The sequence below is a fragment of the Arvicanthis niloticus genome, chromosome 13 (assembly GCF_011762505.2).
Source record: "Arvicanthis niloticus isolate mArvNil1 chromosome 13, mArvNil1.pat.X, whole genome shotgun sequence".
Lineage (NCBI taxonomy): Eukaryota > Metazoa > Chordata > Mammalia > Rodentia > Muridae > Arvicanthis > Arvicanthis niloticus.
The window spans coordinates 58,402,290-58,429,944 of record NC_047670.1 but is presented as its reverse complement, the minus strand read 5'-3'; the positions used below and the strand labels follow the sequence as shown (position 1 = coordinate 58,429,944).

At 53.0% G+C, this 27,655-nt stretch overlaps 1 protein-coding gene across 2 annotated transcripts in view; it reads left to right on the top strand.

Annotated features, from left to right (window-relative positions):
- Scube1 (signal peptide, CUB domain and EGF like domain containing 1) overlaps positions 1–27,655 on the top strand; it is a 114,699-nt gene that overhangs the window by 60,607 nt on the left and 26,437 nt on the right. Inside the window, exons 5-9 of one of the 2 annotated variants that reach the window (XM_076911761.1) lie at positions 3,328–3,453; positions 8,243–8,359; positions 10,782–10,871; positions 23,366–23,482; positions 27,288–27,410. In XM_076911761.1, the coding sequence (XP_076767876.1) occupies positions 3,328–3,453; positions 8,243–8,359; positions 10,782–10,871; positions 23,366–23,482; positions 27,288–27,410 (573 nt within the window). The remainder of the gene's footprint in view (positions 1–3,327; positions 3,454–8,242; positions 8,360–10,781; positions 10,872–23,365; positions 23,483–27,287; positions 27,411–27,655) is intronic. The other variant, XM_076911760.1, reaches the window with a different exon arrangement.

The window sequence follows — 27,655 nt, the reverse complement described above, 5'->3', positions numbered from 1 at the left end:
CGATCAATGTGGCAGCTAAGGGCCTTGTCTCCCCCATTACACCCCGCCTGGCCTAGCACTAAGGAGACGCTCAGCCCAAGTTTGCAGAGCATAATTGGATTTGGATGGGTCAGATCAGATTAGCTTCGAGCTGGCGGGCAGCCTGAGCTGGCGGGCACCAGGCATGTGAAAACCAGGACTTCCGGGAATGATTGAAATTCTTGCAGCTTCTCCGTAGCGGGGGAAACAAGCAGGCTTTCTCTGAACTTGGTACATGTGGTTCCCATACTGACACCTAGGGAGACGTGTTGGAAAGCTTGTGATTTGCAACCCTCTCAGGAGCAGACTGGTCCAGGTAGAGATCTGCAGGACAGATAAGCGGGGCATACAGTCTTGAGTCACAGAAGCTATGCTAGGCCACCCCAGCTGGGCCTGGGCCTGGGGCTCCGCATGCATGGCCTCAGAGTGAGTCGCTAGAACCTATGCTGGAGAGGTACATAGGCTGGGGTAACCATCTACAGTCAGAGTTGCCAGAGCAGCCAGGCAGAGGCCACGGAGGCTGGGGAGCAGCTTCCAATCTGGAGTTAGAACCACATTCACGAGACAGGAATGGCTGGTGCTTAGTGCATTGCACACCTATTGCAAACTCATGCCTCTTGGGCTTGTATTCTCCTTGACTTAGAAAATAGAGTTTTGGGTGAAAATCATTGTGTTTGCATGTGGTTTTAAGTTGTAACTTTTAAATACAACAAAGATTATAACTGTGCGGCTTGGTTATGGAAGCCTGAGATAAGAGGCTAAGCTCAGAAACCTTGGCTTTGCCTCACAGCTACAGTGGGGGACAGAGGCCTTTCACGCATGTGTGCTAGCTTATGTACGTACACACACACACCACCAGTTGTAGAGCAAACTAAGAGGAAAGCTTTGGAATCTTCTGGCTGCACCCTTGAGACCAGCTCTGCAGCTCCCTGGTCCCTTCCTGCGGCCACACTGCTGACCATCAGCTGCAGCAATCAGAGTGGGTTTGGACCATTGCCCCAGAGTCTCTCCAGGGTGTGACCCCTGGCTCATGACTATAGTCTGGACACTTGAAAGGAGAGACTCGATGACAACAGATCCTCAGAGGAGAAGGCATGACAGTTTCTAAAGCATGGCAGTCTGTGGTCCAGGGTTCAGGGATACATCAGCTCCCCAGGAACAAATCCATGGCTGCCTGGTGACATGTGGGGCTTCTCAGAAGTTGCAATTCTTTGACTAGGAATGGAAATTTAGTCTCTCTTTCTTCACGTTAAACAAGCTGAGCTAAACAGAGCATATGGATTCTTCCCTGCCTGGACAGACAAACCAGGTACATTGAGGCTTTCATCTGGGCTAGCTCAGGGCAGCTCTGCAAAAATTATTTTGGCCTGGAGGACAATCTGGGGGTTGAGAGGCGCTATGGAATTGATGGACTCATGAATAGCCTTAGGAAGCCATTTATGGAAGACAGGAGGAAGGAACCAGGAAGGAGAAACTAGGGGATACCACAGGCAGTGTGGGATTGTGGACCTTGGGAGGATGTACATGGGGACAGGGGACCAACAGTTGGGTCACAGCTGAGCCACTGGAGAGCTACAGGAGCAGCCACATTAGCAAGGGGCAGACTGTGAGCTAACCCACTGAGAGTTCCCATCATAAGTCAGGGAGAATGCTTGGTAGCCAGACTCTTGCCAGGCAGGGCATCCCCGGAAACTAAAAGTGTTAGCATGGCCAAGGAAACCCCTATCCTGAGGCCACCTCTGAATCTACCTGCTAGCACCCATCAGACCTGCAAGAACAGGCCAGGGTCCGCAGAGGTACTTGGCCTGTTTAACGCCAGTCAAGCACTGGGCATCTTCCTGGCTGTGGCCCTGGTGAATGTTTATACCTAATCCTCAAGGATGAGGATATCAGTGTCATGCATGTTTACAGGTGAGGCTCGGAGACATGAAGCACATGGCTTATGGGGAAGCCAGACTAATGCCCATACCTCCTCAAGCCCACAGGAACTTTCTAATGACGCTGCCTGCCAGAATTGGCTCATATTGGCTCAAGAGCAATCCTGGTTAGTGGTGACCAGCTGAGGTGTGAGTGATTGTCTAGAAATAGACTGTGGCCACAGGTCACCTCCCTCCCAGTGACTATTGAACAGGGGCCATCACACCTCTGTCACCACCATCAGGCTTGGGTGCTGTTAGAAATTAAGGAGAGGAAAGGGGTGGTGTGACTTCCTTTGGTGCACTGGGTGTTTTGCCTGTCTGTCATGGGTCAGTAGGTCAGTAGGTCAGTCTATTTCTGCCCTGGTGTAGCAGCTTGGCTTGAACTGATGAGCAAATCAAAGGGAGGGAGAAGAAGAGAGCATGATAAGTCAGGTGTTGAACAAAATGCAACTGTAGTCCATTTCCATCTGTGAATTAACTTTAGACTACATTTTTTTTCTTGCCTTTATCATGGTGCTGGGAAAGAATCCATGACTGCCACCAGCATGCTAGCCAAAGCCCTCTACTGCTGTGCTGCACCTCCAGACCAAGACCTTTTTGGTCTACGACATAACTGCCAGAGACTTGTCCTTTGAAACATGTCTGAGTTACTAAGCGCCCATGTACAGCCCGCAGGGTCACAATTACGCTCTCTTCCCCTTGTACAAGTATCCAGTGTGGTTCCTGAGGAAGAGAGGTTACCACCTCAGGGGTCTCTTTCCTCTCCCAGACAGCTTCACTCACCAAGTTCTTTCAGCTGGAGGTGACATCAGGTCCCAGAGCCAGTGTACAGCACACAGCGGCTCTCTGCCCTTTGATCTGCCTGTGGCCTCTTGATGGGCTTGTGACCTATAACCCCTCACTGGACCCTTGACCTCATAAATTCTGGAAACTCCTCACAAATCACCAAGAAGATAAACATAACTGGGGTCATCGTAAGGAGGTTCAAGGCACTCCAGGCTGACAGGGAGGAAATCGAGCTTACTTAGTGGATGCAAAGGTATCATGGACCCATTGGTGGCTGAGGAGAAGCCAAATGGTCCCACCTGATGTTACACACCTAACCCTGCAATCTGATGTCAGGCAGGAGCTGTGCCTATGGGCTCAAAGAAGTCATTTAGACTGTACCATAAAGGACCCAGGCACTGTGGCAGAACGCAATTTGTGGCACACACGCACATGCACACGCACACGCACGCACACACATGCATGTGAGTACTGCCTGCAGTAGCTGACCAAACACACCCACCATTGCAGTGGGACACTACAAGTCATTGCTCCACAGCCTGAGGCTTTCTCTCCTCTGCTTTTGCTGGTCTCCAACCTCTGTCTTGTCTGTCTCTCTTCTCAGAGGGCATGAACTGCATGAACAAGGACCATGGCTGTGCCCACATCTGCCGGGAGACGCCCAAAGGTGGGGTAGCCTGTGACTGCAGGCCCGGCTTTGACCTTGCCCAAAACCAGAAGGACTGCACACGTAGGTAGACGGAGGCAAATGGGTCAGGCACCCCCACGCGTCTCCTACCATTGCTTTGTGGTGGTGGGTCTGTCCAGGGTGTTGGAGATTGGTCAGGGAGGGATCTCAGCAACCTGGGGTAGGTGGAGGACAGGGTCTGCTGAGAGGCTTGGGGAAACTGCAGGGATGGATCATGACTTCCCAGTTTGGAGTTTTCTATACCTGGTATGACAGCATCAACAGCCCCAGGCACTGGCTTGGACCATCTATAGGGCCCTGAAGTCAAACTCTCAAAGGTGGGTGAGGGGCCCTATGGCTCAGAATTTTTAAAGCACCACTTTGTCTATCAGCCTGAAAAGCCTTAGGTGACAGAAGAGTATAAAGAAGTAAAGGAGGGTGGATTTCGGGGTGGATGGGAGGGAGTGGGCCTGGTGCTGACAGCTTTCCAGGTTCAAAGGTCAAGACCCAAATAGCTCAGATACTAGAGTGCTTGCCTTGCCTGGGTTCCGTCCCCAGCACCACATAATTTAGGCATGGTGGTACATACCTGTAACTCTAGCACTTGGGAAGTAGAGACAGGAGGAGAATTCAAAGTCACCCTCAGCTATATAAAGAGTTTGGTGCCAGTCTGTGCTATGTGAGGCCCTGACTCAAAAACGATAGATAGATAGATAGATAGATAGATAGATAGATAGATAGATAGATAGATAGATAGATAGATAGCAGAACTCAGGGACCTTCCACAGGGCCAAGCACAACCATGAGCCCCATGAGCCCCATATCTGAAGAAAGCAATAGGCCAGAGGTGCCATTTCAAGGCCTGTTTGCCTGCCTGGAGGAGACCTGTCCCAGGACTCAACTTAGTTTAGTCTCTTTTTATTGAGAACTTTACGGGGACAGGGTTTCACTCTGTCCGAGAACTTGCTATGTAGACCAGGCTGGCCAGGAAATCAGAGATCCATCTGCCTCTGCCTCCAGAGTGCTAGGATCACACACCCATCCCTAGTCCAACCTCTTAGCATGGGCATCCAGCCTTGAGTAGGAATGGGCTTAGGAAAGGAAACAGGAGCTTAAGTCATTCAAAGGCTTCCAGAGCATCGGATGCAACACACCTTGCCAACAGCTTTGTAGAAAGGCAATGGGCTGCAGGCTGTGCTCACTGGCCATGGGGATACCCGGCTGGTTTTATTCTGGGTGTGCTGAGGACTGAGAGAGCTTCAGAAACTACTTCCAACTCAGCTGAACCAGGTTTCTTTAGTCTCATGCTGGGATACAGAAACAGGCCGGAGGAGGCTGCTTCTGACTCCTGAAGGATGTGCTCCCAGCCTCCTGGGCTTCAGCTTCTGAGCTGACTGACACCACTATAAAGGCCACAGCTTTCCTTTATTTCTCCATTCTGGGCAGAAGCCAGGTGGACCACCATCCCCAGCTACTGTAACTCTCTCGGCTCACCTTCTCCGAACAGTTGCCAAGGCCCTGGGGACCCATAAGCACCTGCTGTTCTCCCTGTCCCCGGGGGGCTCATGCTTCAGCCTCCTATGTTATCTATCCATCTCCCAAAACGAAGGCACTTTCATCTCCAGCGTTTTGTGAACTTTTCCTACAGACATGTGAGCAAGTGCTTGCTTGCCCTAGACCCCGATAGACAGGAACATGATTCCACCCAAGTCCAACTTGGAGAGCCAATGAGTTTAGTGGACTTATTTACAAAGCATGGGTGACCTCAAAGCAGCCACACCACCAGAAGGTCTTGTGGCAGCATGGATGATGACTTCTCCACAGCCATAGACAGGAGCCCCGCCCCCAAACCTCCATCCCTTAACCTTCCATGTTCTACGTGTTCTATCACCGCCTCAGACCACATGTGGCTAAGGCAGAAATCGCAAACATCTGTTCTGATGAAGAAGATAATTGCTCTTGTATTCAAGGATAACATCTGACAACATCTGCCTATGGTCAGGATATGGGCCAGTCTTTCTCATTACTCCCAGCTGTTTCCCATGGACCAGCAAAGACATACATGTTGGCTGTCACCAAGGAAGGCTGGGCCCTGGCCTGGCCCCACCGATGGATTCTTCCAACTTCAAAGAAAACAAAGGCTACCTGGCCACTTTCAGAGCAGATGGAACTGACTCCAGCTCTCCCAGTCCTTGTTCTAAGTGAGAACAGGAGTAGGCACAGGCTCTAAAGACTTGCTCTGTGCCAACACTAGAAAGAGGGCTGCTGGTGAGCTCACTGGACCAGCTTTCTGCTGTAATCTAGCTGAGACAAGTGCCACATAAGAAGGCTTATTCACAAGACTCCTCTGGGTACCTAGATTGTCTGGAAGGACTGGGGACAAGCCAGGGTCTATGGAAAGCTAAGGCCCCTATCCTAGTCACCACAGGGTCAGGAAAGGGCTAAGCCCAGCCTAGAACATGTACTGGTCCATGAATCCCCACCCCTCAACCCTTCCTGAAAAGGCATAGAAAGCCTAATTCTAAGGAGTTGGGACAAGCCCTATGGCCTCCCTGGAAGGTGGGACCCAGGAGATCTGGTTTGGTTCCTTCTGAGTGTGAGGCATGGTTAAAAATAACTTGGGAAAAAAAGCTGGGTATTGGTATATATCTTTAATCCCAGCATTCAGGAGGCAGCGGAAAGTGAATCCCAGTGGGTTTGAGGCCACCCTGGTCTACAGAACAAGTTCCAGAACAGCTAGAGCTACACAGAGACACCCTATCTTGGGAAAAAAAAAAAAAAGATGGTTTAGAAGAGCAAATTCCTAGCTCCCATGTAAATCTAGACACAGTACTGTGTGCCTGCCATCCCAGTGTTTCTGTAGTGAGACAGGAGAGTGCCTGGAAGCTCACAAATGGGTCAGCTAGCATGATATACACAGTGGTAAACAAGAGACCCTTCCTCAAACAAGGCAGAAGATGAGGATCAGCACAAAGAACTGGGGAGAACTGTGAGAGCCCCGAGCTCACTTGTATTCCAAGAACCTCAGACTCTAGAGTTGGTCCAGAGCCCAGGCTGGGCCCAGCAACCTCTAGACTGGTGGGGAGAGACTGCAGGGGTCCATACCCAATCCCTTGACCCTCCAGAGTCTAGGGTCCTTTTCAGAGATGAGGGCCATTCCTTTATCCACCTTGGTCTTCCCAGAGCCCAGCATGCAGAGCTGGAGAGGAACTGTCTGTGGTACTCTTGATGCCTTGTTCCAAGATCCCCCTGTGGCCACTCTGAGAATTCTCAGTTAAAAAAAAAAAAAAAAAAAAAAAAAACAAAAACAAAAACAAAAACATAATGTCCTGTCTGCTGGGAACTCTGGGCTTCTGTCCCCATAAGGAAATGCTGGGCTGGGGAAACTTGGAGCCTGTCACCACCATCGCTAAGTATAGAAAGGACAGGCTTCATCAAGGCAATCCTGTGGGCCATCTGACTTCCCTGGAAGTTGGGTCAAGAGGAGGACATCACCGAGAGGCTGTGGCTGCTGAAGACTGTGTGAGATGCCAGACAAATACCCACCCTTGTCCACCCATTCTCATCTTAGCCCTACCTGCTATGGAGACTATATTTGTCCAAGGTCTAGGGCCAGTGACTCTTGGGACAAGCGAGCCCAGAGAGTCATGATAATTCCTTCCTAAGGAGAAACGTGACTGCAGAGGTTTGTTCTGCCGTGTGTGGAAGGAAGCCATTCCCATGACGTCACCCCCAGCGACTTCTCTCCCTTACCAGCCGTCTGAATGGATCTATTTAATAGGCATGACTAACTCAAACTCTCAGATCTGGAATTCGACGCTCCTCTAATCAGGCCTGGCCTCAGACTGACTTCCTAAGTGATAGTGCATGTAGATAGAATATGGACAGCCAGTCAAGGTCTCTGAGATATGCTGTCTGACACTCAGGTGACAGCCATCTTGACCACCTCAAATAATAAAGCAGAGTCTCCAAGAGTTCCTGGGAGAGATCTTACTTAGATCCTTGTCCTCTTGTGGAGGTCTCCCTCCCCCTAGACAGTGGCAGTCTTCATTTAAATAAACTTGAACTTATCACTTTCCTACCTCAGACTGGCTCCTTGCTCAGTCCCTTTTCCATGGATGCAGGCTGCTGCTGCTCCTGAGAACATCTGGGCTGAAGGGCCCTAGGTCCTCCAGCCACGGGCATCACTGACCACATAATGTAGGTCATTCTCAACACACACACCAGATGACATTAATTTGCTAAAGTTCTGTCAATCTGGGCATTGCTGAGTTCCAGGGTCAGGGCTGAGAGAACAGAGCTTGAGATACCTCACAACTAGGACGGGGAGTGGGGGGGATGGGGGGAGGGAGGGAGGGGGAAGGGAGAGGAGAAGAGAGGAAGAGGAGAGAGAGAGACAGATCCATAGAGATAGCCCTCTACCTGTGCCAAGACATAGGCAGCGGAGAGAGAGTGGAAAGATAGTGAGAACTAAGAAAATGAATATCACTTTGAACCATGTCTGTCATCTCCCCTACAATTGACCCTGTATGTCCTGATGTTGTTAACGGGACTGATGGGGTTTAAGTGTCTTGCATGTGTATCTGGCGTCTCCCTTTCTCCCATGTGAGGCCCAGAGTCTACTCTTGGGCCCTCCCCATTCACCTCCAGAGACTAGCATTCCTACCTGACACCCTGAAGGGGTTCAGGGACAGAGATGCATCTTTGCTACCCTCTGTCTTCAAAATGCTCTTCCCTGGCCGCCTCAAACTTTTACTTCACTGCCCTCCAAAATATAGCCAGTGCCTGTAAACTAACAATGTCTGTTGTTGTTCTGTTTATACACACGTGTATACACTTTGGGACTAACTAGTAACCTGTAACTATGGAAACGGAGGCTGTCAGCACAGCTGCGAGGACACGGACACTGGCCCCATGTGTGGCTGCCACCAGAAGTATGCCCTACATGCAGACGGTCGGACATGCATCGGTAAGTAGGCACTGTAAGCTGGTACCACTTTGTGCCATACTGCCCCTGCAGGTACCTTGTGTGGTCCCCCAGTCCTGGAGGAAACAGAAGGGAGACAAGAAGAGGAAGCACCCACAAGGCCAATGGGCATGGCAGACATCCCAAGGGCAGCTTCTATGAGGATTTATCTTGGGTCCCTTGGTCCCACGGGACCAAGTTCCCTAGGGACATCTAGGTTGGGTCTCCCTATTGTCTGCTTCAGCTTGGGGGTATTGTCTGTCCCTAATGCACTGGAATTTTCTGATGTGGAAAACCCTTGGCAGCCGCATTGAGTCTTCGTGAGCACTTGTAGGTCTGGGCGCTGTTGGCAGCCATGTGGAAACTGAGTTTCCTAGCACATGGCTCACTGTGAGGGTGGAGGTGTGCACCCTGCGTGGGGCGTGCGTGCTTGGGACTGCTTTTCATTCTGAGCTGGCCGGCTCTCCCTTGGACTTCCTCACCCTCCCTAAGTCCCTTCTCCTCAGCAACGCTCCTATCCTATCACCTGCTTGCTCCCTGGAGTCCTGAGTGAGACTCAGCCACTTCCTTCTTCCAGGCCATGTTCCCAAGGGCAGCTTGAACATTTGTGGTTATTTTGTGCAATGATTACTAATACATTTTTTTCCTCCTGTTCAAAAATAATAGCAAGTTTAAAAAAAAAAAAAAAAAAAAAAAAAACTAAGAGAAAGGAATTTAGGCTTTGGAACCAAATAACTGCTTGTTAGGACCCAACATGAGTTGGTGGGAATCATGCTTGATTCTTCTTTGAAAAGGCCCCATTTCTTATGGTCAACTTGAGGGGTGTTTCTTGAGGGGCTTTGAGTGACAGAAAGGTGTTGGGTGAACCCATGTATGTATCCATGTCCCAAAGCTGCTGTTTCATCCGTTCCCCTGTCGCTGCTCCTTGGTGTCTTGGGAAGCTGGGTGCTAGGCTGGGAAGGGGTCCCAGGCTATCCCCTCCGTGGTTGGGGCTGTCCTGCTGCCTGTGGTGGCTCTCCCCTCCTCTGTGTGGTCTCTTCTCTCAGACAGCCATCCTTGATTTCATTTTACCTCATTCCTGCTGCTTCTCTTGTGATGGTCCCTGATTGCCTGTCTTGTCTGACAACTGATATACATTAATCATTTCTCAGAGCCAAAAGCCAAAACCAAACCAACCAATCAAAAAATAATCATTAAAAGCCAAAGCAGGTCTCAGACCAGTGTCTCTATTGCAGCCTGATCCCATCTAGAACCTTCTGTCCTCTGACCTCTCTCCCGCCGCTGTCCTGCCCCAGAACTCCCTTGAGCCATGCCAGTTTCCCCTCTGTCTCATCTGTCCCATTTCCCCATGTCCAGTCGAGCCTGCCCTGCAGCCGCTGGACCAGCACAGACAGCTGCTGGGGAGATGAGCTCCAGCCTGGGTCTAACCCTTCTTGCCTGTGTCTTTCTCACTCACCCCTGTCTCTTCTTATTTTTATTATTTTTTTTTAATGTCTGCTGCATGTGACAGTCCCTGCTTGGATCTCTTTTCCCCAAGCCCCACACTTCCTGTCCATCTCCTCCTGTTAGAAACCATCCCCCCACCCAGCTCCAGCCACTGTGACTTCAACTCCTGGCCAGGATGAGAAACCCCCTGTCCCTCTTTGCTCCCTGTCACCAGGCCCAGCAAAGCGGTCTTGGCACAGCTTTGTGCCCAGTGGCTGGAGGCTCCCTGGCCAGCCCGAGCCGTTTCCCTCCCGCACGCTCCAAAAATGACGGCTCCCTCTCTGCAGCCCCCTTGTCAAGCACTTGAATACTTAGCTCTGCTCCTCTAGACAAGCAGGCAACCAGTGCTGCCCAGATCCCTGGATTTTCTGTCTGTCCAATGGGATCCAGCGTTCCATGTGTATGTATGTGTATGTTTCTCTGTGAGTTTTGTTCTTAATTTTTGCATGAGTGGCAGCATCCTCGTAACAGAGCATCTGCTGTCGCAGGAATATCCATCACCAGATCTCGCAAACCTGTCCCTTTGTCCTGTGCTTCGTGTCGTATGTGCTCGAGCCACAGGGACCTGTAACCGCTTTTCTCTGTGAGCCTATGGCATGCTGTCTGCTTCCGTGTCCTCCACACGGGCTTCCTGCTCTGACCTCAGCCGCCCACCCTGCCTGTCTGCACATGGGCCCCGTGTGCCCGCTGTGTCCAGGTCTGTGTCTTGGCCACCTCCCTTGCCTGCATGCCATCCCTCCCACCCTTGCTGCCTCTCTGCTTTACCCTGAGCACACCCGCCTGGAAGTTCCTGGGATTAGCCCTTGGCGAGGGCACCGCGCTGGCCCGCATGCTGTGTTGGCTTTGTGTGCGCCACGCCAAGAGGCTGACTGTCTTGGGCCGCGGGAAGTGGGCTCTCATTAACCACTGGCTCCGTGTTTGTCCCTTACTTGTGTTCTAGAGAAGGATGAGGCTGCAATTGAGCGCTCTCAGTTCAATGCCACGTCAGTAGCTGATGTGGACAAGCGGGTGAAACGGCGGCTCCTCATGGGTAACACTTTTCTTCCACTTCCTTTGTTCTCCTTGCCCTTTTGGGTGTGTGGGTAAGTGTGAATGAATGCTGGCCTGGGGGGGTCCTGGCATGCAGTCACGCCATGTGACACGCCAGCTTCGGGGAGTGTGAGAGCCTGGGCACTGTTGTGAGTGTGCAGATGCTGGCGGGGAGGTGTGCTTCTGTGTGAGCCTGTCCATGTGCTAGCATGTGGGTGAGTGTGAGCATGAGGATGTGTATGTGTCTGTGTGTGCGGTGTGGGGGTCTCTGTGTGTTGTGTGTGAAGGCGGGGATGCCCCACTACAGATGGGAACTTGTTGTTTTCCTTTTTAAAACAGTTTGCCCTCCATCACACTCGTTGATTTCTTTGTTTGCATACTGTAGCGAAGAACCCAGGACCCATGTCTAGTGGCCTAAGTACATGAGCCTCCACTGCTCACGTAGAAACCAACACGAGTATTAGGGTCCGAGGGTCAGCATGCCACACTGAGACTCAGTGGCCGCTGGGACCCTGGTGGGAGGGATTCTGAGCAGCATGGAACTCTGACCTTGCTCTCAGGTGATCTGCTGGCCAGGCTGCTTCTAGAGTAGGCAAAGGAGAAAGAGATGGAGAAAGACCACTCTTGACACAGGGTCCCACCTCTGCATTCCCTCCTTCCCCCACCCATCAGTGGGTCCCTGTTCTGAGTAGCTGGCCTGTAGGCTGTGCCAGCTTCCTGTACTCCCTGTGCTTAGTACAGCTCCAGGGTTGTCACAACCTACTCCGTGGTACTACTGTGAGCCTCATATAAACTCTTCCAGCTGTAGGACTGGGTAGATGAGTATTTTTTAGAGAAGGAAACTGAAACTCCCTTGCTTGCCCCAGGTCACTCATTACCCTACCCAGCTGAGCACCCTTGAGGACCATGACCATGTGGGTCCTGGAGATCAGAGCATGAAGGTCTTAGAGAGGTCACCTCATTTTGTAATACTAGTGTGGAGGCCCCAGCTGGAAAGCACATGACTTCTCAGAACTTCTCTCTGAAAGATGCCCCTATGAAAAGAGGATGGTCTAGGACCCCAGACTCTAGCTGGTACCAACCCCCAGTGAAGCAGGACAGCTCCCAGGTAATGCTGACACAAGATCTGGGGAATAGTAGAGGTGACCACCCTGTTTTGTGCTTGTCAGAACATACTTGGGCATCATATTCAGAGACAGGCCATGTGTGGAAGGACAGACAGACAGGGAGGGGAGATAGAATTGAGTCAAGCTGACTGTGTTGGCCTCAGAGAGGGAGCAACGGCACACTGCCTTGGGAGAGTCTGAGGCTGGAGGTGGCTTGGGCCTCTGAGATTCCAAGGTGAGAGGGAGAGAGGACAGGTAAAGAGGAAGCACCTGGCAGCAGGAGAGGAAGATGAGAGACAGGACATTCCATGACAGGCCAGGTCCCAGGCCACCTGGCTCCTTAGGTTGTGTACTGACCCCTGTACTGACCAGCTTCCACCAGAGGACAGGGTGAAGGCGTGATAAGGCAGGCCGGGATACTACGTACTCAGGGTTCACTAGAGTAAAGACCACATGTCCTATTGTCATAAACCTGCCAAGATGACCCCACGGTTTCAGCTTAGAGTTATTATGGATGGGGTTTATTTGAGGAGTGGGGAAAGCCAAAGGCAGAAGGTGTACCCCTCAGGAAGAGATGGCGAGGGAAGAGCTCTGCCCCCCTACTTCCTACCTTGCCTCCCCCTCTGGCCTTCTGTGCTCCCTACACATCTAGAGCAAGCTATTCTCAGGCCGAGAGGGCCTTCCTTCCCTATGGGAGCCCAGATTCATACGTCACTTGGGCAGTGGCTTCTCATCGTGAGCTTTATAAGACATGTGCAGGATTGAGACCACATCTCCCACCCTAACTGTCAGAGCTAGGAACTTTCCAAGAAAGATTCTGTGCCCTGACCCCAGAGGCCATATCCCTTAGATGCCACAAGTCAATTATCACTCTCATGGGTGTGAACCAGAGCCAGGACACACACAAATCCAGAGGATGTGACACACAGAGGGACTAAAGCATGTCAGTCTCCAAGCCCCTCAGCTCCTCGGGACCTGCTACTCTTTGCCCAAGCTGTTATTTTGATTGTGAGGCTCCCAGTTTAGAGACTCGAAGTGACCCAGCCTTAACTCAAGCCGACAGCATCACTCATGTGAAGGTGCTGGTAGCTTTTCAGGCTCAGAGCCCCACTCCTGTCAGCACCAGGCAGGACAGGAAAGGCCAACTGACCCTGGTGATAACCGTAGAATGATGGTACAATGGTTTCTCAGGACAGAGGTGGCTCCATCCGTGGTGAGACAGCAGAGTGCTACCCCATTGGTTGAGAGAAAGCCCCAATGAGGCCATTCTTATCCTTCTTGGGGGTGGGGAGAGAACCTTCCAGAGAACTGGGAGGAGCTAGAGTCTACTCAGACCAAACAGTCTAAGGAGCCCTCCCAGCACAGGCCCTTAACACAATCCTGTCAGCAGTGGCCTTCGTGTCTTATGGGTTCTGAGTTATAACAGACGCTCCAGCCAGTGCTGAGGACCCTCTGCTAAGGCACAGCCCACAGTGGTTCTCTCATGGATCCAGGCCAGGACTCTCAGTTGTCCTGTCCATAGGAGAAGCTCCAAAGCCAAACCTGCACATGTGAGACATACTAGGCAGTGTGAGCTCTGCCTCCCCTTAGTCCTTGCAGTGGCGCCCACCTTCCCTCACAACCTCATGTCTGCAGTCCCTCTGCCAAATCTTCCCTCCTCCACAGTGCTGTTTCCTTGGATCCCCACAACCCCAGAGGCATCTGTCCCACATCACGCATGCAGACTCTAAGTCCTGAGAAGGGAGGGGAACACAGCTCCTGCAGATGCCAAATCCAAAGTCAGTCACCAGTCACAGAGCGCTCTTGAACCTCAGCAGGTGTCCAGGCTCTATCTAGTCTGTTCTCCCAAACGAACCCAGGAGCAGAACCTACAGCCAGCCAGCGGGGCTATGCAGGAGCGCTCAGGAGTGCAGGATGCCTGTCCCCAGGGCAGTGACCCCAGCCTCACACTCTGCCCAGGCTTCACTCAGAACTGAGACTGACATGGTCAATGGATAAGGACCCAGAGCAGAGGGGGGAGCTCAGAAACTTCTCTCCTGCACTATCCTAGCGGACTCTGCACCTCTCACCCAACCCTTTCAGGCTCACATTTCTCTGCTTCCTCTTGGAATGGATGCTCAGTACTTACAGATGTCAGAGTAAATAGGACACTGACTAGTCTGAGGGGAGTGTCTTAGGGACAGAAGTTCCTCCAATGACTTACCTATCCCTCTGTACCTGAAAGGCCCTCTTCATAAATGTTCCCACTGATGGCCAGAATTTAGGTCCATCCCAGTGTCCATGGTTCTTTTCATCAGCAGCCAGTGCAGAGGCATGGCCCAGAGGTGCCTCGATTTGGAGGGGAGGTGGAGCCAAGGCCCCAGGGAGCCACATCTGCCTGGGATGTCTCTTAGCTCTCTTGGAGACATCTGTGCACATTGCATACCCACGAGAGCTGTCAGGAAGACGACATAAGCACGTGGGAAAAGCGGCTAGCACAGGGCAGCTTTTGACAGTGCCAGCTGTTGGCATAGGTAGCAGGAGTACAAGCCCAAGAGCAAGGGGCAGCTCCAGGCAAGGTGAAGCTAGCACTGCCCTTGGCTCTGCCCTGTCCTCCCCCCAGCCCTGTCTCCCAGTTTCTGTTTCTGCCCTCCCACTCTCCCACTTCCCTCACCAAGGCCTCTAGTGCCTGAGCAAGCAGTTGAGGTGGGGGTGAGGGTAGCTTCATCTGTGGGAGTATCCTGGTGGGAGGAGCTTCCTGGTGCAGCCTTCTCCAGTTGATGTCCCTATGAGTGGCGGGCCCCCGCACTTACCCCCACCAGCCTCAAAGGAGCTGGAGGTTGAAGATTGTGGTAAGCAGGACAGCACCCCAAGGTCTGCTGCATTGTGAAAGGTCCAGGAAGGGAAGGGGGGCTGGAGAACTGTGAGGTAGGGAAAACTAAAGGCAACAATGGCTAATCCTTAGAGGGTTCACACTGCCATACTGTCTCAAGCCTCTTGAGTCTAGTGTTGGACACTCACTCCCTTCTCCCCGTAAGTGGCCCACTCCCTGCTGGCAACTACATACCATCTCCTCATTTTCCCAGCCCACACCCCACTCATCTGGAAGGCCACTGTCTCTCTGAGTATATCACCTTCTCCATGTCCTGGGCTCCCTGCCTCAGTGGGTCACATCCTCATCACTACCCAGTGCCATACCTAGGACGGTTCTGTCTGGTAAGGCTGCCTCCAGCTCTCATGTCCCCATTCGTACTTCCTCAGTACAGCTCTGTGTCACCTGTGTGACCCTTCCATGCTCACAGAACCTTACCGCCCACAGAACCCCAGAGACTGGGCACAGGTGAAAAGGATCAGGTGGCCAAGCTACACCCACCTTCTAGACTGACCCCACGTGTGGCTAGTCAGCTCCCTCCCTTGGTTCAGTCAGCATACGTCTGGGGCTGATGGGAGTTAGTGGTAATTTGGCTGTCAAGGTGTAGGATGGCTAGAGATGTGCAGCCCTGGCAGAGTTACCAAAGAAAAGAGGAACAGGACCTCTGGCTGACCTCAGATAAAGAAACTGAGGCTTGAAAGATAGAAGCCACACAAAGCTGCAGAGACAGCACTTCTGGCCTGAAGTCCAAGCCTGGCTAGAGGACCCTCTGCTGTCTAGCAGCCGGCTGAGGGATAGCATAGCTCTGGAGTGAGCCTCACAGGTGGAAGGCAAGCTGCCTTGGGCCCTCTTCTCCCATGTCTCATGTTCCATCTGTCATAGTGGGCCCAGGCTCCTTTGGCACTCCGATGCTTCTTGACCTCAGCCCTCTCAGGGTATACCCTCTTCCTACCTGGGCCCATGGCTGTTTCTCACTATCCCAACACTCTTCCTCTCCCTAGAGACCCAGCCTCCTCCCTGTCTCTCACCTCACTAGTACTTAGCTGCGGGCACAGCCATCTTCCCTGGCACAACCCTTACCTCTTTCCTCAGCTCCTCACCCCTCAGGATTTGACCCATGTACCCCCCAAACCTTCTGAAATGTGATCTCAGAGCCCTCTACCACTAACTACACTGCCTATCCTTGACTCATGATGTTTCTGCTAACCAAGTCCCAGCTATGTTTCTACATGCCACAAATGGAAGGTGCCAGAAAACAGCAACCAATATAGAGTGGTCTTCTCCAGTGTAGAAACAGACCAACCCATGAAGCTCTCTCCTAGCCTATCTCCCTGGAAAGGACATGGCCTGTTTCCCCACCTCCAGCTTCTGAAGTGGCTTTCTGAGTATCTCTAGCCAAGTCCCCCTGAACTGAGCATGTGGGCCAGGATAAGCAGTCAGCCTCTCAAGTCTCTCTCAAGCAGGGTTCCAAGACTGACATGGGCAAAGTAGCGGGAGTTGAGGGGTGTTAGGGGGAAGGACTTCAGGTTTCTCCAAGATGGAACTTTTTGGTAAGGATGTGTAGCTGTTCTTACAGCATGGACCCCATGGTTAGACAGAAGTCTAACCTCACAGCAGGGGTCCCTCCTTCCAATTTATTTTGGCCCAGCTTCTGCAATCAGATCTGGCCTCCATCTTAGCTTCCCTGACACCAGCCAGGGTCACCTCTCATCCTTGAGCTTCAGTTTCTCTTTTGCTCGGGATAGCTGTGTTCCCAGAGGAGCCTGAAGGAGCCTTGTGTGCAATGTCTGGCCATGTGTAGCCCGGAACCCGTGTTCACTTACAGACCTCTCCTCAGTGTTCCTACTTAGCCAATCCTGAGGCAGGTCCATGGTGAGGAGAGAGTCCCAGGGCTTTGCCTAACCTTGGTCAGCTGTCGCTGCTCAGCTGTGTGATTAAGCATGGGATTACCAAAGATCAGCCAGGAACTCCTAATCTAGACCCTCCCAAGAAAGCAATCTCTACCCGTAGGACCTCACAGGCTGGGAGAAAGGGCCTGGTGCCTTTCATAGAGGCTCAGACCCCTCAGACGCCGCACACTGCCTGCTCTAGCCCAAGGGTCATTTTTTCTGGGGCAGCCACTGAAATCTGAACTAGGGCTTTCCCTTTGTTGAGTAGCCTCTTGGCTAACCACAAGTCCCTAGTGGCACACAGTCCCTCCAGCCGGACACTGTGGCCCTGTCTGCTTGTACATGGGGCAGGCGAGGGCATACTCAGTGGGTATTAGCTGCTGTCTATGGGAACTCTGCACAGAAGGGTCTGCCCACTGCAGACCACTGTGTCACTCACAGCCCAGAGGACACATAGACAAAGGGCACAGACTCAGATATCCACCAACCATGTGACCGGAAGAGTACAGACCCAGATGTTCACCAGCTGTGTGACCTGGCTGTGTTCTTCCCTGAGCCATGCACAGAACAGATGTGACACTCCCACCCACCTCCCCTCCTGTGAACATCCTTCATCTTCCCAGAACTTTGAACCTCACAGCTAGGGAAAGAGCAGGAATGCTAGAACAGGCTTGTGTCTTGAAGCCCCTGTTCCTGCCTCCTGACTTAAGGAAAAGCCTCTGTTGTCACTTAGTATAGTCAAGAAGCCTGTCTCCTTCAGGCTTTGGTGACTCTCCTGGGTTTTCTGTCCTCTAGCTCCTTCCAGTTGTCCTTCTGCAGACCTGTGGAGTCCCAAGTTGGATTCTGCAGTCCCAATAACCATGTGAACACCCCCAACCTCTGTAGGTTCAGGCAGCTCTTCTCTGTCATTCCCAGAATCCCTAGCGTCGAGATCCCTTGGTGCTCCAGAAGATAGCTCCTCTAATAGTTGGTCTCCCTAAGGTCTGTAGGATGGGCCCTGCATAGCCAGGCTACTACCAACAAAGGCCTCATTGGGCCTCGCCACCAGCAGGCTGTGCTAAGACAGAGTCCACAGAGCAGGAAACCTGCCTCTGAGGCGTGCTGGACCCTCAGGCACAGGGCAGCCTGAGCAGTACAAGCATTATCCGTAGGCAGTCTCTCCTGCCTCCCAAGGACCTAGTCCTGCACCCCCAAACCTCTCTATTTCATTACACTTCCCCCTGCCCTGCCCCGACATGTGCATTCCACCACTCCCTGCTGAGTGACAAGACAGAGCCCAACACAGTGACAGATATAAACCTGCTGCATGATACTAATGACAGAGATGGACTTGAGATGCCCCCAGTGGAGAGGGAGGAGAGACCACATGTAACAGCTATGCCAGGGAGAACAGCTTTTATCTCAGAGGGAAGGGAGCTGAGGGAGGGTCAGAGGTCATTCAGTAGGTAGGTGGAGAGAGCCAGTGGCTGGCTCCTTCACAGCTGCTACAGCCAGTTCTAAGGCTGAAAGGCAGATGAACCCACCCTGACTGAGGCCTAAGCAGATGCATCCAGGGCTTGGGGCAGTTCCCCATCAGGATCAGGTCTTCAAGGGATAAGGCTGATGCTGGGTGCTGGGCCCACAGGAAGAACCTCCCCATCCCCACCCCACATACACCCCAGTCAGAGCCTCTTGAGAGAAGACTACACTGTTGATAAGCCCTCAGTGAAGCCAGGCACACACAAGTGGAAACGAGTATTCTAGAGAGAAGAGTCAGGTCTTTGGCTAAAATCCTCCAGCTTGCAGGAGCTAAGTCTGGCATACTGGCCAATGGGTTGTCCCCAGCTCTTGTGTCTGTCACAGAACTCTGCCCTACTGGGCATCAACCCTGGGGTCACTCTCCTTACCCCGGCTTCAGCCCTGCTCCTCCTGGCCAGGACTGACACAGGGTTGGACTCATTTCTCATGCCCTGTGTTACTCCTCGGGGACCTCCCAAGCCCCTGCTTGCTCATCCATCATTGAGCAGGAGCCCCCACCATGCTGGGCCTGTGCAGCTCACTGGGCAAAAGGGATACCCAGGTATGGTTCTTCCTGAAGCCATATGGTAGATGAGAGGACAACCAACCAAATAATGTCATCTTGATGGCCTGGCTTCAGGAAGCATAAGACTGTGGACTTCCAAGCCCAGTGACTTCATTGGCTTTAGCTAAAGGGGCCACCCAACAGAAACCAGTGAGAAAAGCAAGGTGTTAGCCCTGTACCATCTCCCCTGGGAAGCAGCAGGCTCCCGTTGATCAGCTCATCTCTGTGGCTCCTCCCTTGTTACCAAAACTCTCATATTGGCCTCTGGACTGCCCACTAAACTGTGGTCTCCCTGAGACCAGGGTTGGGTCCTGAGCACATCTGCCCAGCTCAGAGCCACTCAGAAAGGATTATTCAGTGATTCAGCCATGGATAGTAGATACCAGACTCTACGTGCAGAGGGGTCTGAAATGTGGCACCAAGAATGAATTGATCACGGTTACAGACCAGCTTATAAAGCACTCACACCTCTGCCCTTGTGTCTGGGCCATTCCAAAGCCACATGGTAAACTCTGTCATCACCATAAGCAGACCAGGATGCAGATCCATGTGCAAAGAGGTTTCCCATGCTTACATACACAGCCCATGGGTATAGGGAGCCTATCCTGACTCCATGGCTCAAGTTTGATGCTCTCTTGGGAAAGACTGTTCTTCAGGGAACTTGCTGATCAATGGTAGTGCCAGCCTGCAGAACCTGCACAAGGGCTGCTCCCAGACAGTGGGCCTTTGGCTCTTGTATCCCTCTCTCAGAGCCATGCCACCGTGGGTACAGACTTCCACTTGTCTGGGGCCATCACCATGCTTCCTCACTGGGCTACCCTGGGGCTCTATCACCAAAGCCCCAGTTCTGGACTAGTCTAGTGACCACCATAGCCTGATGTGTCATAGCTGAGTGAGCATGCCAGCTCCCTTGATGGCTGCATGACCCGGACACACAGGCTGCTTCTCTATGGCCACAAAGTCACCAGGGCTGGCCAGAGATAGGCCCACAACTGGCTGGGTGCTCTGCAGTCCCTATCTGGAAATTCTGAATCAGTTTTGAACACAGGCCTCTCATTATTTCTTGCTGAGCCACAAGAGAGGCAGCCATTCCCACACGAGCAAACTCCTTCGCTACTGCTCACAAAAGCGACAGATTTTTGGACTGCTGTGAGCTCTTTTGAGGGTAAAGGGTAAGAGGGTACCTTCTCAGACGAGTATGGCTGTTTCTCTAGAAGGTGGTTCTCTAGCAGGAGGGGTCAGACAGACATTAGGTAGAGCCCAGTAGCTCTCACCTGGAGCCAGGGCATGGAGAGCTATGGAACTCTCCCATGATCATGAAGGAGCTTGCCAGTGACCCTTGAGAGAAGCCGTCTTTCCCTTATGCTCCAGCACCATAGTTCCAGTGGACCGACCCAGGCCTAACCAGGCCAACCTGTACATCAGCTCAGGGACTGAGGTGGAAACCAGAGAATGCCAGGGTGAGAAACCCCAAACCCTGGAATATCCTGGACTCCAGTGCTCATCTACCACCCACTGTAAAGCAGGAATGTGTTCCAAACATCAGATGTAGGTGGACTCTGGTCTTAGGAGACAGAGAGGTGAGGCTGCATGTAAGGTCCTCTAAGACAGGAGCCGAGCAGTACTACGGGCTGACAGTACCCTCAGCAGTACCCAGGAGTTTCTAATTGGAAACTTCTAGAGACAGGATGTTCAGTTCCACCCTGGCAGCCTGTGCCCCTCAGGGGACCTCAGTGACCTCTACATGTGTTGCTTTCTGTGGTATCACTCACCTGAAATGATATGGCTGAGGTGGGGAGGGCAGAAGTGATTCCTTGTGCTATAAGAGGATAGAGGGCGTATGGAGGCCAGGCCAGGCACCAAACTGCTCAGGGAATGCCCTCCCAAAGGCACTTGGCTACTTAGAGTAAGGCAGTGGTCTAGAGGAGGCTGTGTTTGGCTGTGGTGTCACAAGACAGTGACAGCATAGCCACAGCAAAAATGGAGACTGTAGTTGGGTGCTATGAAGAAGCCATTTGATCAGGTCCCAGTAAGGTATGGGAGAGGCTCTGCCCCAATGAGCTAGATAGAAGAACATTCCTGGGGTAGCAAACTCCCTTGCTAGGGAGGAATTGGGGGTTTCATCCAACCATGTGTGTGGCTGCACCCCTGGAGCAGGTCTTCCCGGGGCAGGCTGAAGGATGTTAGCTAGGACCCTTGTGCCCAGGGGACTGTGTGGTTAATCCAGCCTACACCACCGCCACCAGGTCTGCACAGCTGGGTACAGGCTCCCCACTGAGGAAGGGAGGTCCAAGAATGGAGCAGGCAGAGAGGTGAGACCTGGGAGGCAGAGGAAGGGTATGGCCTCTGGTGATCGTTGTAATGAGGTGCCGAGGTGCCGAGGTGCTCTGGGTTTCAGGGCTGGCACCCCAGAACAGACACAGAAGCCTTCCAGGTCTCTGAGGACTTAGAGCCCGAGCCTGTGCATCAGCCATTGGCTGGGGCAGTGCATGGCGGGCTGAAAGCCCGGCATGTGAGAGACTGTCTTGCAGTAGGTGTGCAAGGATGGGTGACCACTGTGCCAGAGCCCAACTCCCTCTCAACTTCAGTCTACAGAATAACCAGATGGGACTAGTAGGTCCCCAAGGCCTCATTGGTTAAATCCTAAGCCCCATCAAAGACAAAGGAGGACTCACAAACTGTCAAGTCTGGTTCCAAGGACACAGTTCCTAATGCCCAAACCCTCACCTTCACCACCAGAGAGGCTCAGGGCCCAGCCAGCCCCAGCCGGCATTCCCTGCCCCTCCCTGACACTCCCCTGCCACTGAGCTATAATTACCCACACCTGGAAGACAGGTAGCCTTTCTGCCCCTCTCCAGAAGGCTGTCCCACATGAAAGGCTGGCAGGCTCTCTGCTGGGGTGGGTGGCAGGATTCCCCCTCTGGTTTAACCCCAGGAAAGGAAACATTTGGTGAGAACCCCCCAGGTCAGCACCTGGGCCTTATGGCTTTTAAGTGGAAGAGTATTTGATCTTCACCTTGGCCCCGGGTGATGGGGGGTGGGGGAAGCTTGTCTTCTCGTTCCCAGGTGTGGGGCTGCCTTCTATCTCACCCTGCTGCCCCAGCAGATGCCTCTGTGAGGAGATAAGAGGGTACACATGGGCTGCAAACCAGTTAGAACTGACCCATGCTGACACAGGGGCCCACCTGCCTAAGTATAAAGAAGGTCAGCCTTCATGGTGCCTGGACTTCTGGGCAGTGCCTGGAGAGGCAGCCCAGTCGTAATGGATAAGGAAATAGGCCTTGAACACCACTCACAGACACCTCCCATCCCCAGCAGGAAGGTGCTAGCCTGAAACTCAGGGGTGTCCACCCAGAAGAGTGTCAGGGGAAAGGACATGTGCTGTCGGTGGCAACCATGGCTTTTCTGGATGGTAATGGCTAGTGCTGATGCTAGCCTTGAGAAAGAAGGAGCTGTCCCTGGGGACTGCCTCAGCTCTGCAGCAAATGACACCCACCACTGTGACCTTGTGTTTGAGTGCACATAGGATATTAAGCTTCCTTCCCTCTCCTGGCACCCCTACTCTGGGGCAAAGTTCAAAGGCAAGACACCACGAATCTGATGAAATTAGCAGTATGGACTGCTGGTACCCAAGAGTCTCCCTTCATCCCTTCACTCGGGCTCACCCCCAAAGGCTTTGCAGAGGAGGCGCACACGACATTTTCAGAATTGCAAAAGAACCTTCAGGAAAAGCAGACATGGCCAGGCACCCGGTGAAGCAGAGTGGAAGCAAGAAGGTAGCACAGGTTGTGGACATGGGCGCCTGATGCTCTCCTGCCCCGCAGTAAAGGCTGAGAGAAGCAACTTCACACGGGCACTGTTTCCCGAGACACAAGCCTGCCAGGTGCTCATGACAAAAACCAGGTGGCAAATGACCAGAGGTCTGGGAGGGCGGTGGTTGAGCCACCCCGTCCTGGGGAGCCAGCTCTGCCAGTCTTCTGTGGGCCTGCAGAGGATCACTCTCACCCCGCAGCGGCTTTGGTGACCTCCATTATGCCCCCAGCCACTCTGGCCCCTTTGAATTTTGCAAAAGGGGGGAAAACACTAGACAGGCTTCAAGTAGATAAAAGCCAGATGCCCTGGCAAGGGGTTCAGAGAGAACAGATGTGAGTCTCAGAGCCTCCCTGGGTGATGGATGGTGTGCAGCCCATTGGAACCCAGTCCTATAGCCAGGCTGAAAGCCATTTCACACAGGCTGGGCTTAAGAGCCCTCATGCCTTCTGGCAGTCACCAGCAGCATTGGGTGTCTGAATCCAAGCAAGGCAAAGATTTAAAACAGTGCTACGCAGCCGCCGCTAGGCTAGTCTCACCACTCATCCTAAAAACACAACCTCCCCACTGTGAGCAATAACCTTTACCCTAGCACAACCTGAAGTCATTTACAGACATTTCCACATGAATGGTACCAGTCACCCATTTTACAGATGGACAGCCAGGGTACCACAGATAAAACTTGAGCCCAGATTTCTGGGTCTCGAGGATGGGGAAAGATGGTAGGCTGGTTCCTGGGGAAATTGAGCATCTCTGTCTCTCCCCTCCCCTCCCCAGAGACATGTGCGGTGAACAACGGAGGCTGCGACCGGACGTGTAAGGACACTGCCACCGGCGTACGGTGCAGCTGCCCAGTTGGATTCACGCTGCAGCCAGATGGCAAGACATGCAAAGGTCAGCACATGGGCTGTGTTGCTGCAGCCCCACCTCCCCCAGGTGGCACGTATGGTCCTACAGCTGGCCTCAGATAACCAGGCTGGAGGACAGATAACCAGCTGAACGACAGCTGGCAACCACAGGAGTGGCTGTCGGCGATGTCAAGAGGAGGGAGAGGCTCCAGCAGGGTACTGTGGCACACAGGGTAGTGTCCTGGGTTTTGGTCAGGAAGGTCCCAATGCCATAGGATTTGCCTGTAGCTTAAGAGCCAACAATAACCACCACAGAACATTCTGGGCCTGATTCAGCTCTAGGACTAGGGAGTATGGTATGTGGCCCAACCCTTGACCTTTCATTGTGTGACCTTCAGAGCTAGTAGGGACATCCTGGCACATGGCATGAATCATTGTGTGTCCCTACCACAAATGTGTGAGGGGTTCTCAACCAAAGGCAGAAGGACTTTGGCATAGAAACTGGGGTACCTGGAGGTGAGGATGCAGATGCATGAGGTGGAAGGTAAGACTGCCCTGCAGCTATGCAAAAGAGAAGACAGGGCGAAACTTCCCGCTGTCTTCCCCACAAAGCCAGCCACCATGTGGAACCCCAGGCCAGAAGAGGGTAGATTCAGGCCTTGCTGCACCCTCTGCAACATAGGCTGACCCTGGACAAGGGGGCCGTGCAGAGCTTCATTCCTGTGACCACCGTGGTCAGGAATAGAGAAATAGAGACCGGCTTCTCACATCTGGAAGGCAACATATCTAGCCAGAATGGGCCTGGGCCATATGTGGTCTGAGAGAAGACAGAGGAGAGGAGCCACTGCCCCACCCTGTGTCAGTAGCCCAAACCGTGTTCTGATCTGCACTCCATTTTAAGGGAGATAGGTGTAAAGGGGACAGTCTAGCCTTAGGCCCTGGTCCCTAGTGACTCTTGGGTTTCCCATGGCTCTGCTTCAAATGGTTGGGCCCTGTAACCAGATTGGTCCTGCCCAGTCCTTTGGCCAAACCTCCTCCATGAATACCTTGGGGCCCTCATTCCCTCATGACTTCTAGAGTGGGCCAGCACACTCATGTAACTGAGGCTCTGACTCCTGCTGGGTTGAGGTGCTGAGAAGAGCTGCACCTAGAGATGACGTGCTTCTGTCAGTCTCTGAGGTAAAAATGTACCAGCGTCTTGCCTGTGAATGTTGAAGTCCTTGTGAGCTGCTGGTAGAAGGTGGGAGGCAGTGGCCTTCACCAGAATGGGGGATGACAGCATTTCCAGTGACTACTAGCCAGACCCTTGTACAGGTTAGGTAGGTCAGGCACAGGTCCAGGTTGTTGTTTTGAGATGGTTCCATAGCACTGCCTGGCCCCTGGGCAGGATCTTAAAGAGAAACATGGCTTCAGGTAGCATTGTTTGGGCCAGGTGACCATGGCAGGGGAGAAAGCAGAGCTGAGATTCCTCTGTGGGTGCTACTAACATTGAAGAGGGAGGAACTCGTGTGTAAGTGCCTGACGTGGCCACTGTGACATCTCCAAGTCCAGGAAGCCAGGTAGCAACCACAGACCTCAGGGGTGCTGTTGTAGAGTTCCTGACAGAGGGCTAAAGGGGTCCCTGCAGGGCTGAGGGACCCGGGCAGCACAAGCCAACAGGGGCTTTCTAGCGCACCTGAGGACCTGCCCCGGGATTCTAGCTCACCAGTCAGGTGTACGCTCTGATCTTGGCAAAGGTCCAGGGGACAATATCAAAGGGATGACTTCAAAAGTTCAGTGTTTTCCGAGAGCCCAGGACTCATCGTCAGGCAAGACAGGTGGCTACAGGAGGCGGTGACAGCTGGGAAACCCAGAGCGGAACGCCCTGGGCCAGTTAGGTGCATCAGAGCAGGTGCAAGCAAGGTGGGAAGATGGAGCATTTGCCCAAGCAAGGGGCTGAGGGGTTTGGGAGTTAATTCCAGACCTAGCTCTGCTCTAGGCCACCCAGCCCTGGGCTCCCTGTTTGGTACAGTGGTGCTTACTATCAGATGAGAATCTAGCTAAGTGATCCTTCCCCGGAGAGGAGGCTCCGGAACAGGAACCTAGATTGCTTCTGATATGGGAGCCCCTCCTCCCACCATCTCCCAGAATAGCCTGGGAGAGCCCCCACCCACCGCTGGTTCCATGCCCTGGGCCAAACAGGCCACCTGCCAGGGCTTTCATCAAAAGACTATGGGAAAGACTATGTCCTCAACGGTCCTGCAGGCCAGCCCAGCCTAGCCCTTGGCCTGCCTCTGTACCCACCTGAAAACCCTCACTCCTAGGCCATGCAGGTGGCCAGGCTGTGTCCAGTGGGACAGTGGAAGGGAAGAGGGGGCTCTGTGATCTGTGTGATCTTGTGGCTCACCCCACTAGAGTACCCTATATACCGGAGCCTGGGCCCACAGCCTCTGTGCCCTCAGCTCCTCCTAGTGTCTGAGATCCTTGCCTCGGTATTGATACCTTTCAACTCTTAATTTGATGAACATTCTTAGGAAGTGTCTGGCCCTGAAAACCTGCCTCAGGGTCTCTGTGTCCCTGAGAACAGGGTCCATGACAAGAAAGTCGCCTCTCTAGGACTGGGTGGGCAGAGTCCTGCAGGGAGAAGTGGGAAGATGCAGAGGGAAGAGCTTGGAGAATCTGCCCTCCCCTAGGGCTGGGATCTTATCCTGGGAAAACAGAGGCCTCAGCATACTTGACAGATATACTGTGGAAGGGAGTACAGGTTACCCATGTGGGAGAGAAGGACACAGGGTATAGTGAAGAGATGAGAGAAGCAGAAATGGAGACTGAGGTTCATGGGAGGCCAACACCACCACCACCAGGTCCTGTGCTAGGGAGAAGAGCGGCTTTCTCTCAACCTTGCTGTAAGCCAGCTGCACCAGCCTGAGCTTCACTGACAGGCTCGGGAACAGAGGGATGTTAGGGAGGCTCCAAAGGCCTGTGGGAGGGGGCAAGAGTTCAACCATGGGTAACACCGAGCTCCAGTGAGCAGGACACGGACAGAGGCGTTCACAGAAGTGAACAGACATCCTTGAAGTGTTACCCAGAAGCCCACACTCTGAGGGAGAAAGCTCCCTGTCAGTGGGAAAATGTGAGCTGAGGCCAGCAGCTGACGGGCTTGCTCCTGAGGAGCCACAGCATGAGGAGCATCAAAAAGGCATGGGGTGTTGTCTGTGATCTGTGGAGTACAGCCACTACTCACTGCCTGCTGAAAGAACAACTCGGGCAGAGGGGGAGTGAGGTGGGCCCAGCCCTCACTCACTGGGAAGCCTCACCCCCTCACTTCCTCCTCCACACAGCTTCTCCTCAGCAGGCAGCCAGCACTGACACCTGCTTCCCAATTGTACTGATATTCCCAGCCCCCACACCTTGGAGATGTGACATCCTATCATCCTCATAGCAGCTGTCTTGTATTATTTCTATCCTCATCCAGGATTGGAGGGGGGAGCACAGTTTGCCCATGTCACCTGTGCTCATGCACAGTGCTCATGCAGCTCATGCAGCCACTGCTGCAACCTCACTCCTTCCAGAATGCCTCCCCAGATGTTTGGATAAAGGATCATGGGGGGCCGGGGGTGGGGGGGCATCACTCTCCCCATTGATCCCCTAACACAAGGTATAGGCTTACAGAGGAAGTTGGAGACCTTGGAGAGCCCCGGGTTAGGTATTCACCCAGATTCTTCCTATCTGTGCTCAACTGGGGACCTGAGGCTAGCCCTAGGCAATGAGCAGCATGCTGGTCAAGACCAAGAAGGCAGGATGGCGCTCCCCCTTCCCCACACCATCCCCTCCATGGAGCCCGAGCCTACTCCCCTCTTCGATCTCTTCAGACATAAACGAGTGCTTGATGAACAACGGAGGCTGTGACCACTTCTGCCGAAACACCGTGGGCAGCTTTGAATGCGGCTGCCAAAAGGGCCACAAGCTACTGACAGACGAGCGGACGTGCCAAGGTGAGCACCCACCCACCAGACCCCAGGAACCACAGTCATTGGTCGTGGTCAGTGTCCCTTTCTTCCAGATTCTTGCAGACTCCTGGAGAGGAAAGTACTCAAAGTGGGTAGTTCAAGATGCAGAATTCTCCAGAACTCCGTGCCTGCTCTTGTTGGCCTGACCTTCATGACTTACAGCCACACAGTCCAACCTTGTCTCCTGTCCCCTTTATAGATGAGAAAACATCTGGAGATGGCGGTTCTCA